Source organism: Physcomitrium patens, chromosome 3 (assembly GCF_059467195.1).
Source record: "Physcomitrium patens ecotype Gransden chromosome 3, ASM5946719v1, whole genome shotgun sequence".
In the NCBI taxonomy this organism is placed as follows: domain Eukaryota; kingdom Viridiplantae; phylum Streptophyta; class Bryopsida; order Funariales; family Funariaceae; genus Physcomitrium; species Physcomitrium patens.
The window spans coordinates 18,771,395-18,783,588 of NC_143412.1; the positions used below are offsets into that span (position 1 = coordinate 18,771,395).

The 12,194-nt window shown below is 38.5% G+C and overlaps 1 protein-coding gene across 5 annotated transcripts; it reads right to left on the reverse strand.

Moving 5' to 3' along the window:
* Window positions 1-4,226: 4,226 nt before the first annotated feature.
* Window positions 4,227-10,321, reverse strand: LOC112280562 (ribulose-1,5 bisphosphate carboxylase/oxygenase large subunit N-methyltransferase, chloroplastic). 5 transcript variants are annotated; one of them, XM_024516181.3, is made up of 16 exons: window positions 9,666-9,903; window positions 9,404-9,502; window positions 8,803-8,912; window positions 8,390-8,453; window positions 8,093-8,203; window positions 7,745-7,804; window positions 7,489-7,596; window positions 7,267-7,339; window positions 6,821-6,867; window positions 6,492-6,572; window positions 6,130-6,165; window positions 5,705-5,788; window positions 5,430-5,563; window positions 5,174-5,262; window positions 4,805-4,947; window positions 4,227-4,715 (listed from the first exon to the last, which is right to left on the reverse strand). In XM_024516181.3, exons 3-16 carry the CDS (start codon window positions 8,817-8,819, stop codon window positions 4,554-4,556), a joined length of 1,209 nt encoding a protein of 402 aa, XP_024371949.1. In that variant the 5' UTR covers window positions 8,820-8,912; window positions 9,404-9,502; window positions 9,666-9,903; the 3' UTR covers window positions 4,227-4,553. The 5 variants fall into 5 exon arrangements, with proteins under 5 accessions (XP_024371949.1, XP_024371946.1, XP_090105246.1 ...); XM_024516178.3 differs by lacking the exon at window positions 9,404-9,502 and having other exon boundaries at window positions 9,666-10,321; XM_090249120.1 differs by lacking the exon at window positions 9,404-9,502 and having other exon boundaries at window positions 8,414-8,453; window positions 8,803-8,915; window positions 9,666-10,026.
* Between the last annotated feature and the right edge of the window lie 1,873 nt (window positions 10,322-12,194).

Genomic DNA, 12,194 nt, shown 5'->3' on the forward strand with positions numbered 1-12,194 from the left:
TCTTTTTTTTTTCCCCCCCAAACTATGGAACAATTCTGAAGCAGTAGATGAAAAGAGAAGCAGTACAGTGTGTTGTTCTTTCGTTATCTCCAACTAAAATTCCTGATACAACCAACATATTTGTATACTGTTTGCAATCACATTGTTTTCATATAATATGTATTGAAGAAAACCTTCACTTATCACTAAGTTCAATGCTATGAAGATGGTAGCTACCTCAGCAAAATTGCCTCCGTTGAGTGGGCACCATCGAACTTTGAACCCAAGATCCGTAGGTTGATGAACTACTGTAAATAGATCACCAACATTTTGTTCAGTTTAATGCTTATCAAAGTGCAGGCCATTGGCAGGGTCTTGTGGTCTTGGTAGCCGAGGAGGGTGGAAATAGCTGAAAAGCTGAAGGTGTAGAGATTTACATAATGTCATGTTGGTCAGGAAGGTTATCTACAGTTCGTGGACTTATTTCGAAGGTTGCATCAGAATTGGAAAATTCTCAACGACATTGCAAGGTTTTACAGAAGATTTGAGTTCAAGTAGTTTCACCAAAATTTTATACTTGATTTCAATCCTGCCCCCACAGAGACATTTATTTAATTATGAGTAGATTCATAAAACAAAAGAAAAACAATACTCCTTTACTCCTTTTGTTTATGCAGAGCATTGAAGTTTGGCTTTTAGCACTTGTTACCATACTCCTTTCGTATTTACAGAGCAACTTGGTACTTAGGCAACCTCCTGACAACCGACGCTTTAAAGGACGGCTGTTGTGATGCAAAGGGTTAGTTCACTTTTTAAAAGCTCTGACGGATGGCCATAACTTTTTCTCTCAGCATGCTAACGGCTGAGCTGGCAAAATAATATTTGTTCTTTATAACTTTCCACTTTCAGGAAAGGGCTTAGGCCAGTGGTCACCAAACCACGTGTACAAGTCATACAACTCGAGCATATTGGAAATCTATATGTTCACAAAGGACAAATTTGTGTTGATGAAAAGAGAAAAAAATCTAAGTGCGAAAATGAAAATGGTAGTTGGTGGAACAAACACCTCCAAAGACCAAGTTCAAACATTTTGAGAATGTTTGTGGACTAGGCTACAACCTGCATCTGTTAACAGCTAGCAGACCCATGCTCCCTTCTTATTTTTTTTCCACTCTTGCGCTTGTTCTATGCAGGTAGATAAAGAAAATGATAATGGTGGAATAAAACAATCCTCATGCAAGATCACCCACAAGAGTTAATCCAATTTTTGATGTGATGATTTATCACCTACAAATGGCACAAAGAAGATAATATATATAGGAAAATGATAAAGCGACCCAAATTTCTACTAAATTGATCCACATGTTTAAACCATCATTGTACCTTCTCAACCCCATCCTTGTTCCTAGTTGTTCCCATATTTCCAACTATCACCCATGTTCCGAACGTTCCTAGTTCCTTGCCCCCGTTTTTAGCAATGGCTGGCAACAAGGAATAGCTGAGAACAAGGATGGGGGCTATAAGGATGCAATGATGGTTAAGATAGAATAGATTGCTTTAGTAAAAATTTAGGTTGCTTTATCATTCTTCTATATATATATATATATATATATATGTATACACATTTAAAGAATATTATACTATGATGTTTATATTTATTTATACAATATAATGAGATGTTTATATTTAGAAATATTTAGATTAAAAATTCAAATATATTTTATATATTTAGTTTTAAAAGTGACCTATGTTAGAGATGCATTATAGAATATTTAAGTTCTATAAATTAATCACATTAGAATCTTCAATGTTTGGAGAGATTGAAGCCTCTAAACTGGGCATCAATAGAAGTTTAAATTACTAGTAAGAGAACAAACTATGTATATGTTTATTTTGGTTTTTTTTAATGTTTAGTTTTAGAATGGCTAATGTTAGAGCTGAATCATAAAACATCTATGCTCTTTGCATTAGTCACATTAAAGTATTGACTATTTGAAAAAATTTGAAGTCTTTTTATTGGTAGTCTAAAATCACTTTTAAAACATAAAAGCATGTATCTTCTTTGATAAATTTTTATCAATCTATTTAATTCTTTTGGTGCCTTTAAATGCCTAACCTACAATAGATCTTTTTGTTATCTACATTATTTAATTCTAAAAAAAATATTCATCACTATTTGCATTGCATCTTCTCTTGAAGTTTTTATTTTGCATGCCATATTTATATGAAAGCTTGATAACAATTAAACCTCATATTATATTATATTATTTATTTATATAGAATATAATAAATATATGTATTATTATCTAGTTTTTTTAGTAGATTTATTTTTTAGTTTTTAAATATTTTGATACAATTACATTTATTCTATAAAATATTTTTTTTGTAGAATATTTTTAAATAAAGATTTAAAATGTGTATTTATATATTTTAAGATTTTGATTATTTTTTAAGTATTTTATTCTAAATAATAAATATTTTTGGTTATAAATAATAAAATTGATGGAAAATATTAGTAAATATTTAAACAAATAATAGTTTTTTGTACATCTAATTACTAATAAATGTGATTTTTAAAGAAGACTTTTAAAAGCTACATATTTGAAAATTCATTAGAATTAACTTATAATGTACAAATTTTGTAGGATTTTTTTGTTAAACAAAATATTTTTGTATTTTAAGTATTCTATCTAATCTATGAGAAATTGCAAGATAAAAACTAAAAATAAAATAGAAAATCAAATAGAAAGAAATTAGTTAAATAAACAAAAATTTCTTAATCAAGTCAACAAAGTCTCAAAATTAAAATAAAAGTACAAATATTATAGCAGTTAATACATATTTTATTTATTTTTCTAAATTATAAATTAAAAATATTTATATATATTTAATTAATTTAATATAAAAATCAATAGAAAATTTTTTATAATAATTTAAGATGGTTACAATTTGGATTTATTTTTAAAAAATTCTTTGCAATCTCATTAAAAGTTTTGATTGTCAAAAGGCAAATTGACAAGACACTTAGTCAGTTCATATTAGGTTTTTTTTATAGATGAAGTTGATTACATGCATGATCATCTATAAAAAATATTTTGGTAGATTTTGGTAGAAAATACTGCTCTTAAACACAAACTCTTACATATATAATTTGGAAAAAAAAAATCCTAACTAATTTGTGTGTATATGTATATATAGTGAGAGAAAGAGAATTGTTAACTCTACATCCCCAATTGATATGGCTACACCTTATGTCATATCACCACTTTGTGGATAACTTACTAATAATATGCCTCCTTTTTTTTTTTGTGCATTTTTTTTTTTTTTCCTTTGCTTTAAGAAAGGGTAGTGGTTGAGGGAGGAGATAGTGAATATTTTGTGAAAAAAATATGGGAGCTGTTGTTTTAAAAAATTTATATATTTGCCTCAAAAATTATTTACTTCAAAATTTGTTTTGTATTTTATGTTTATTTTCATTTGGCTACCAAAAACAAAAAATACTTATTTTATATTTATTCTATTTTTGGGTCAAATATTGGGTGCCACATGCATCTGAAGCATAGAAGCACACTTTTTGGTCAAGTGGGATGTAGCAATATGTCACATTAACAATTCTTTATATTTTTGTATTTATATTCCATAATCAAATGGCAAGTGAGTGTGATATGATAACAAAGATCAAACAATTTTTTAGAATAACAAGCAAAGCAAGCAAGTCAAGCAATTTTCGAGTTGTCCTAATCCTTACATGGGATGGAAATCCACCACAGCTCTCCATCTATATTACATTCTTCCTTGTTTTATACTTACTACAGATCGTTCCTTCTCCAACGAGTTAGCCCACTCAGATTAAAAATTCACCTGTACTTTCACTTTCCTAATCAAATCTTAGAATGGATTCCTCCTGTACTAGAATCTATCATGCAGAATACAATATTCAAAACCAAGGCTGAAACCACCAACCTCTTAAAGTAATGTTTTTGAGTAGTTGGAAGTTGTTTTAAACTACTAGTGCACATTCTGAAAAACGATAAATCAAAATGAAACACAAGGACATCATGAAGAAGTAACACAGCCACCAAGAAGGTACGTGAAGAAAACCACAATTACTTGACACCATGAATTCGATTAAAAGATCCTCTTCTGACTTCGTAACAATTCAAGAGGGAAAGGCAGATTCCAAATTCTACTGGCACTGATACCAGTCGGCGAGGTATAGTGATTACATATACCAAATAGACAAGGAAGATCAAAAATTGTAGATCGACTTTCATAAATTTTGACTAGGAAATTTACCCATCCTCCTCATGTGCCTCAAAGTTAAGCATAAAGTCTACGTTGCAATCTATGTTGCAACCATAAAGTCTACTAGCATGGTAAATTCTATACGATGTACAGAAAACAACAAAGAATTTGAAGCTAAAAATCGCCTTTCCTCCTGAATCTACTGAGCACTAATAATTTCAGTTTTCTGAAAGTGTTTGCAGATGATTTTACGAACACAACCTGGGATAGTCTTGCAACCAAACATATCGATCGTATGCTGCGTTTAATGTGTAGAGAGAAACATGACCCTATCCGACAGACACACAATTGGATGAAGTCTGATGCCTAAGCCAAGCGGCAGCAGACCGGAGCACACGAATTTCACCAGCTATCACATCGCTTGCCATAATTGCACTCGGCTTCCACGCAGACTGCTTCACCCCATGACAGGACTCGGAGATGTTCAATGCCTGCAAGTTCCAGTGTGAGTACAGTTTTCTCATTACGCGAAACAGCTGCAGCTTAAAACTAGAACATTGAGAGGTGAAGTAATACGAACCGCTAGACTTCGCTGATTTATTAAACTCTCCAAGCGCGCAAGCAACAAGTTCATAACTTGGGCCTCTTTGTTTCTGGATTTGGCTGGCAGACGAGCTAGTCGCCCGTCGTATTTCATAGCCTCAGCGGCCATCTCTGACAATTCTGAATTCCATGCAAGTACATAAGGACTCACGAAGCACTACTTCGAACTCATTACGTATAAAAGATGGCATTCATATATACTCTCGATTAGAACATGGATGGGTAATTGTTCTACAGAAATAAAATTTGCAGACTTAGATCCATGTTAAACTGAGACTCAGCTATCAAAAGGTAGCTAGTAGCTATATTAAAAATATAGATTCAGTTCTTTGAGGATCAAACAAACCTTGTGGGGTGGTTGCGCAAAGGACACGTGCAAACGCACGTAAAGCATGCGGTATGCCTTTTCCTCGCCCTGTGACCGACTTAACCTCCCTGCACATCAGGAAGGTAGACGCTGAGTATAAATGGCTCAAATACGGGGCACACTTGAGAGGAAACCACTTCAAAAATTAAAATGAGCTGTACTCTACAATCGAAGGAAATTGTAATTGACACTTAAACTGACAATACGATTTTACACTTCAAGGTATGAACGTTACCTTAAGTGAAATCCATTACCACCACTGTCAGATCCATCTGCATGAACGACTGTAGGCATTCCATGAGCATGAAGAAGGGCCAACTTCATCTTGCGCAAAGGGTCACGATGCGACAATGCCATCCACACTTCCACCTGATGACCATTTAGTACACAAATTTAGAGGCCATAATATATATATCTATATCTATATATATATATATATATATATATAGTTCAGCGACCATTACTGGTAGTACTGTACACGTACGATGAATAGCGAACAGAAACTCATACCTGATCATAAGGATTACATGAAATTGTAAAGCCGAAATCAAGAGCCAAAGTTGTATTAGGCAAACGACCGTAGCTAATCACCACCTGCGCATGCTTTCAAATATGAATCATCTGCTAGCGAATAAGTTTTTCTAATCGTATTGATCTTCTACTGGTTGTGTATACCTGACAATTACTGCGTCCAGCAAGTATCTCGAATGGTCAGACTGCACTATTTCCAGCATTACTCGATTGATGGTTTCGGGTTTAGTAAGTATAATGAGATTTGGTATTCAAACATGAGCTACATTAAACGTAAGCTATGCAACTGCAAACTTTTTCGACTATAATCTCAATTCATTGTGATTTCATACATATGAGAGAGAATGTGCCCTAGTATATAGACATTATAACTAGGGCATATCCGGCAAGAGATCCGCATATACCTGTTCTCCTCTAGCGTAATTTTTGTCTGCAATGACCTGTACAAACCACCCTATCGATCACTGAGAGTTTCTTGGATGAGTTTCTTGGATGAGTTTCTCTGAGAAAAAATATTTGATCATATAAGGATCTCATAATGTATTTTAATGAAGAAACATTTTGATGGTTATTCCATTAAAAGTTAAGTTCTTAATAATCAGAGCTTTTACTAATCATGCTGCGCACACGAAACTGCCAGCATGACATCGTAGTAGAAGTAATTCTACCAGTAACTCAAAACGCTATCCTCACAGAGAAGCAAAATGAGTGCGACTTCATTGAATCTGTACAACTAGAAGCATATACCATTGATCCACGCTTTTACCTCGGCACAAGCCCTCTCTTCATCATACGAAAGCAGGGCACGACAGTTGGAATCATGGTTGAAGAAGTCAACAAATGGCACCTGTCCCGAACAACATCGAACCAACTCAATAGATACTTACAGAGGGGCGACACGTACAAAAAGAGTAAGGGAGAACTATTGATGACTAAGTTACATCCACCCAATTGCTTCCATAAAGGAAGTGTCAGTATCAATGACATTCATGTAGATAAAGACAACTCCAGCAATATGGTTACCATCTACAGAGAGGCTACATTAGAACATCTCTAAATAGTACAGCCCTATTTCCATGGTACTTGAACTCTCACCAATGCCAGAGTTTGCAAAGCCTCGATTCCCCAAGCTCGCGAACAAACTGCACCAACCGCAACGCCACCTCCTCATCCATCAAGATACCCTAGCTCCCACTGCACCCAGCCCAACGTATTTCCATACAGACTTCCATCCTATTCATCTGCTCTTTTCTAGGCAACACTCTCAACCAATTATTTAGTTTTGATGAACTCTACAGCAGCTCTAACGTAGTCCCCCCCCCCCCCCCCAACTTAAATCAGAAGCTCAGAATTGAAGATGAAAGCAACCCACTGCAGTACAAAAAGATTCATTGATTCTTACGTTTATGACAGATTTTCATTCTCAAACTTCTCGTCTATCAGGTCATACTGGTGAAACTGAGACATTTTAAACTGCCTACTGGTATTCCTTCACCAAACTGTCAGGATTCGTGTATTAGATGAGCGACGTAGAGATTTACCTGTAGCATAGGCTTGCTTGAATTTTGAATGCAAGACACGCTCCCCAAATATATGAGGACACTTCTGTAACACCTGCAAGGACAGACGTACATACATTAGCTGCAGACCAAGGTTACGAGCAGCCCGATGCACGCTTTGACAAACCCGTGACATCAAAGATAATGAACCCGTGACAATAAACCCCTTATAGAGTTATTTGATGAAAGGTCTCGGCTACATACAGGCAGAACGGATGCAAATTCGGATCCGATAACAGCTCTTCTCTGCATCGTTTCACGGTGCAACGAGGTAAACCGCACTAACTCCAATTCCTCCTTTTTCCAAAATACCTGCATACATGATTGGATCGCCACAATACTTCGGAAGAAAGACAAAAAAACGCAGGTTTACAAGAGGAAGATCTCTTTCATATCCGCGGTGCCAAATTCTGAAAATTTCAGGGACTGATTCTCCAGACGTGTGCTACAAAGAACATACCGTGCTGTGGAGAGCCCCGCAAGTGGGTAAACAATTAATGTAAGGTGCCCATTGTGATGCCTGCACCCCCCCCCCCCCCCCAAAAAAATGAAGTAAAAGTTAAATTAAATTAGAAACTGCTACTTGGTTTCCATTTCTACGTCATCTGATGCACAAGAGTTGATCAATATTCTAGGATGCGCCTAAAATCAACGCGGCCCAGGCATCATTCCAACCAATTCCTCTACTGTGGCAATTAGGCAGGACCCTATTCAAGTAACAGTAATCTTGTAATAGTAATCTTGTAACTACACACTGGACCTTGATAGCTTACTCTCTACGACACATGCCTGGCCTAATAAGATATACCTGACCAAGGTGCTGTTCGACAAGAATGAAAAGGGCAAGGCGTGCCCACTCAGTCACTCCAGTAGGAAGAAGCTCTTTGACCTCGGTCGGCAACTTATTCGGAGTAATCATCTGTAGTCATTATGACAAAAGATACAAGTCATGAGGAATTCCAACGAATTCTTTTAGACGAAGAAACTTGCACAATGTTCAAATATGACCAGCATTTAATCTGAAATTAAAAACAAAAATTGAAGAACACCACTGAGAACAAGGTATACATGGCTGTGGAGAGCGTGGAGATCAAATGGTACGTACAAGGTCGCCCGACACACGCAATACCTGTTCTCCTACTTCAATCGGCCGTGCCGCAAAAAGTGTCCTACACTCCCATCACAACAAGACTAGTAGGTGCGTCAAACGTCCAATAGACAGAGGTATTTGACCATGTACATTAATGAGGGCAGGTATTACAACGCTGTAGAGAGGTGAAGTGGGGAGAACAACGATCGAGTTTTCTGATGTGCTCAACTAACGATAAATGACAGCGAACTCACGCTTGTAAGTTCTAAACGGTGAAGCTCCACATCACTTAACCATTCAGCACATACAAAATTTCCCCACGTAGTCATGCGGAAATCACTCTAAAGCAAGCAAGCTGCACCCAGTCGCAACAGCAATTCAAACAGACGCAAAAGAAAATTGCGGGTCAACAAGATGGAGGAGTTTACCGGCCGTGATTTGACATGCCAACGGTAAGAGCATGGCAGGTATCCACTTCACCACGTGAGTGTAACCAGCTGGCGAATTCTGAGTGCTCCTTAACAGGTGCTCCAACCACCTGCTAAAAAATGAACACATTATCTTCCAGTCATATTATCCAAAAGCGTGTAGGGGAGTCGAGGGAAATGTTTTCACGGCACATTCAATATAATAACGAATCTTAGACACATAACCTTAATAGAAACCATGTGAGCGGCTACAATTGCATACGCAACCAACACTCCGGAGGACGGTATGCTCGCAAACAACTCTGAGGATATAATCGTCCACGACGATCTAAATTTCGATCTAGCTGCGATGCGGGATGCGGTTAAGCGCTTGAGTGGTGACCCCAACAAATTCGCTTGGGTGGACCCCCACAAGTTTGTGGATTAACAGTCTCCAACATTTAAGCTAGAGATGGCTTGTAAAGATGCCAGGTTTGATGTGGTCCTTGCAGAGATGTTGAGAGGCCGATGCACACGTTCATGGATGTAAGGAATTCACTCAAAATCCTGTTCATTTAACTACTGTCCTTTCTTGCGTGCGCTACATGTACTCTGAGGTCACCTGCAAATCCTTCTACATCACCCTCAAGTTTGCTGGTAAAGAATCTCAAAAGATCACCACGCATATGTACCAGTGGACTTGGTAATCGATCACTCGGAGCTGGTTGATATAGCACGATGATTACAGTTAGGATCACAAAGAAGTGTATTCATCTAATAAGATAAGAAACACTGCATTCATCTAATAAGATAAGAAAAACATAAAGAGTGAGAAGAGGAGGTGGAGGAGGAGAAATCAGACAGACCCCAGATTGGAGACAAACCTGAGGCACAGGATGCGCAATGTGAGTGCGAATACTGGAACACACAGCACTGGGCAGCGGAATGCAGCGCACGCGGCTCCAACGTCCCCACATTCCTGCACCCACTTCCATGTGCACTTTCCCTTTTTCTTTTGACTTCTGTTTGAGCAGCTTCTGCTTCTGTTTTCTCACTCTCTTTCCCAAGTCCGCCTTCCCTTTTTCCTCCTCATACTGCCGACACTGCATCACCTCTATTCCTTTCGCTTCCCCTCCCCTTTACAACTTATCGCTTTCCATGTTCACCTCTTAAACCACAACCAGACATACTACCCGCTCATCAATATGCGCACCCTTCCTCGCAAACACACACACCCTCACAGCACTGCCAATCCCTCAACTCCACGCAAATCATTGTCACCCTGATTACAAAATTTGCCTCCCTCCGCATGATCCGAACAACAGCCACTCCCCCCCCCCCAATTTACTCCACGTTGCCCTCCCCAACACATCACCTGCCCCCTGCAGCACACCGGCACCGTTACATCCACACCAAAATTACTAAAAAAAGATTCTGCCCCGCAACGGATCCTAGGATACATCACATCACTGCAACTCTGATAGTTAATGCGAAAGCGCGGGGGCGGATCTCGAGAGTCGTGCCTGGATCTCTCGACGGGAGGCGGATCATGTTGCTGCAGCCAGCCTTGCTGATATTTGTCTCCCTCTGTCCATCCCCCACGCTCTCCCTTCTCTTTCGGCTTTAGCAACCACTCTCCCTCGCTCTCTCTCTCTCTCTCACTCTCCCTGTCTGTCAGTGTGTGTGTATTTCTGGCATTGATGATACCTCCTCCTGCTGGCTCACCGCTATTTTCATTACTGGGATTATGGCTATTTACAATATGAATGGTTGGAGGGGCAAGAGCAAGAGGCTGCGATAAAAGTTATAAAAAGATTTAAGAACTCGACAGCACTGTGCCTTTTCGGCAAAGACAACAGTTCACTTATGTGTTCACCGCCACCCACGGCTTCTAATATCACACTTCACATTGTTGGCGGCAATTTCAATGCCTTCTTTTAACTCATTAGCAACACTGTCAATCTTGTTCAAGCTTTTTATTTGTATTTTTGATTTAAAACCCCTCCGATATGGTTCACTAGGTGAACACAATGTGCGCCAATGCTGCAATGATCATCTGCACGAACGGGAAGTGAATAATCATGCAAGAGTTGCAAGTAAATCGAGTCTGAAGCTATGACCAACGTATTGCTCTATGTAGACGTAGAGATCCCTGCAAACGAAGAGATTGAGTGAGGTGCTAAATACCTAAGCTTAACAACACGATGGTGATCTCGTGCAGGGAATGCTAATCTGCACCGACGAATCTATTCAAGAGGAACCATGAAATTAAGGGCTGAAGTGGTTCTTCAATGGCTACTGCTGGATCGATACAGATTGTGAAGTCTCGTTACTCGATCAGGAGCACTTTAGTCTGCTCATGCGATGAATGTCCTGGCAACCACTTCAATACAATTCCTTCATCAAGGGCCAGCGCAAAAATGAAAACCTTTCTGTGATATCACAAAGACGGAAGTTGCAGAGCGCAGTAATTTTGCCAGGGAGTTAATTTCAGAAGCTGATTTTAAATGAAATAGTGAAACTGGATGAGACAGTAGAGAGCCCACATCTAACTGAGTCATTCGAATGATTGTCAGATATGGGTAACTGTCTTCAAGTAGACAATATTATGATATTTCATGGGTGGGGTCTGGAAGAAATCCGTTGCTGAAGAAGCAAGACCAATGGTAGGAATTGGATAATATCGCCAAGTTACAGGAGCTGAAATGCAGAGATGGTATCCCCCATCGGTAAACCGAAGTAGACACTGAGCATTCAGTGTGGATTGTGGGAATCCGTGAACACTTCTAGAAGACCTAGAGCATTCATATCCTGTAAAAGAATTCACATTTTGAACGATGCCAAATGTCGCAAGAATGTTGAAGGGTTGAACAAGCTTCCAATTGGTATTGTCCCGTCTCAGAGGGGCTGGATGAACCACCTCGTGAGGTCCTAATTCCTAACCCAGCGAAGGTACATTTGGTTCCTATGCGCTTTGCTTAACCAGTCTCATGTCAGGCGATTCTTCTTCTCCTGCCTCCACATGGACGAATCAATCTAAGTCCCTGATCACACGGATTGCGTGAAAGCCGAATTGGAGTAATAATCAAATCAAATCATTATCATTTTGGTAATGGACTCTCCCAAGAGCAAGTGAAAGAAGTACAAGACCAGAGTAATTTTCACAAATTCGAAGGTTTCCGCTTACACATGTCTGCAAGAAATCAGCTATGGCCCAAAAGAATTAACTCAAGCGCTTTGTAGCATTCATCAATATTCTCACAGCAGATCGCGTGCATAGGAAAGAATAATCCTACAAGTTGACACCAATGCAAAGTATACTGGATCACAACTGTTGGTATATTCAACGTTCATGTAACTTGAATTTTCCTGAACAACACAACCAATGGATCCTAAATTCGCTGAACCCCACA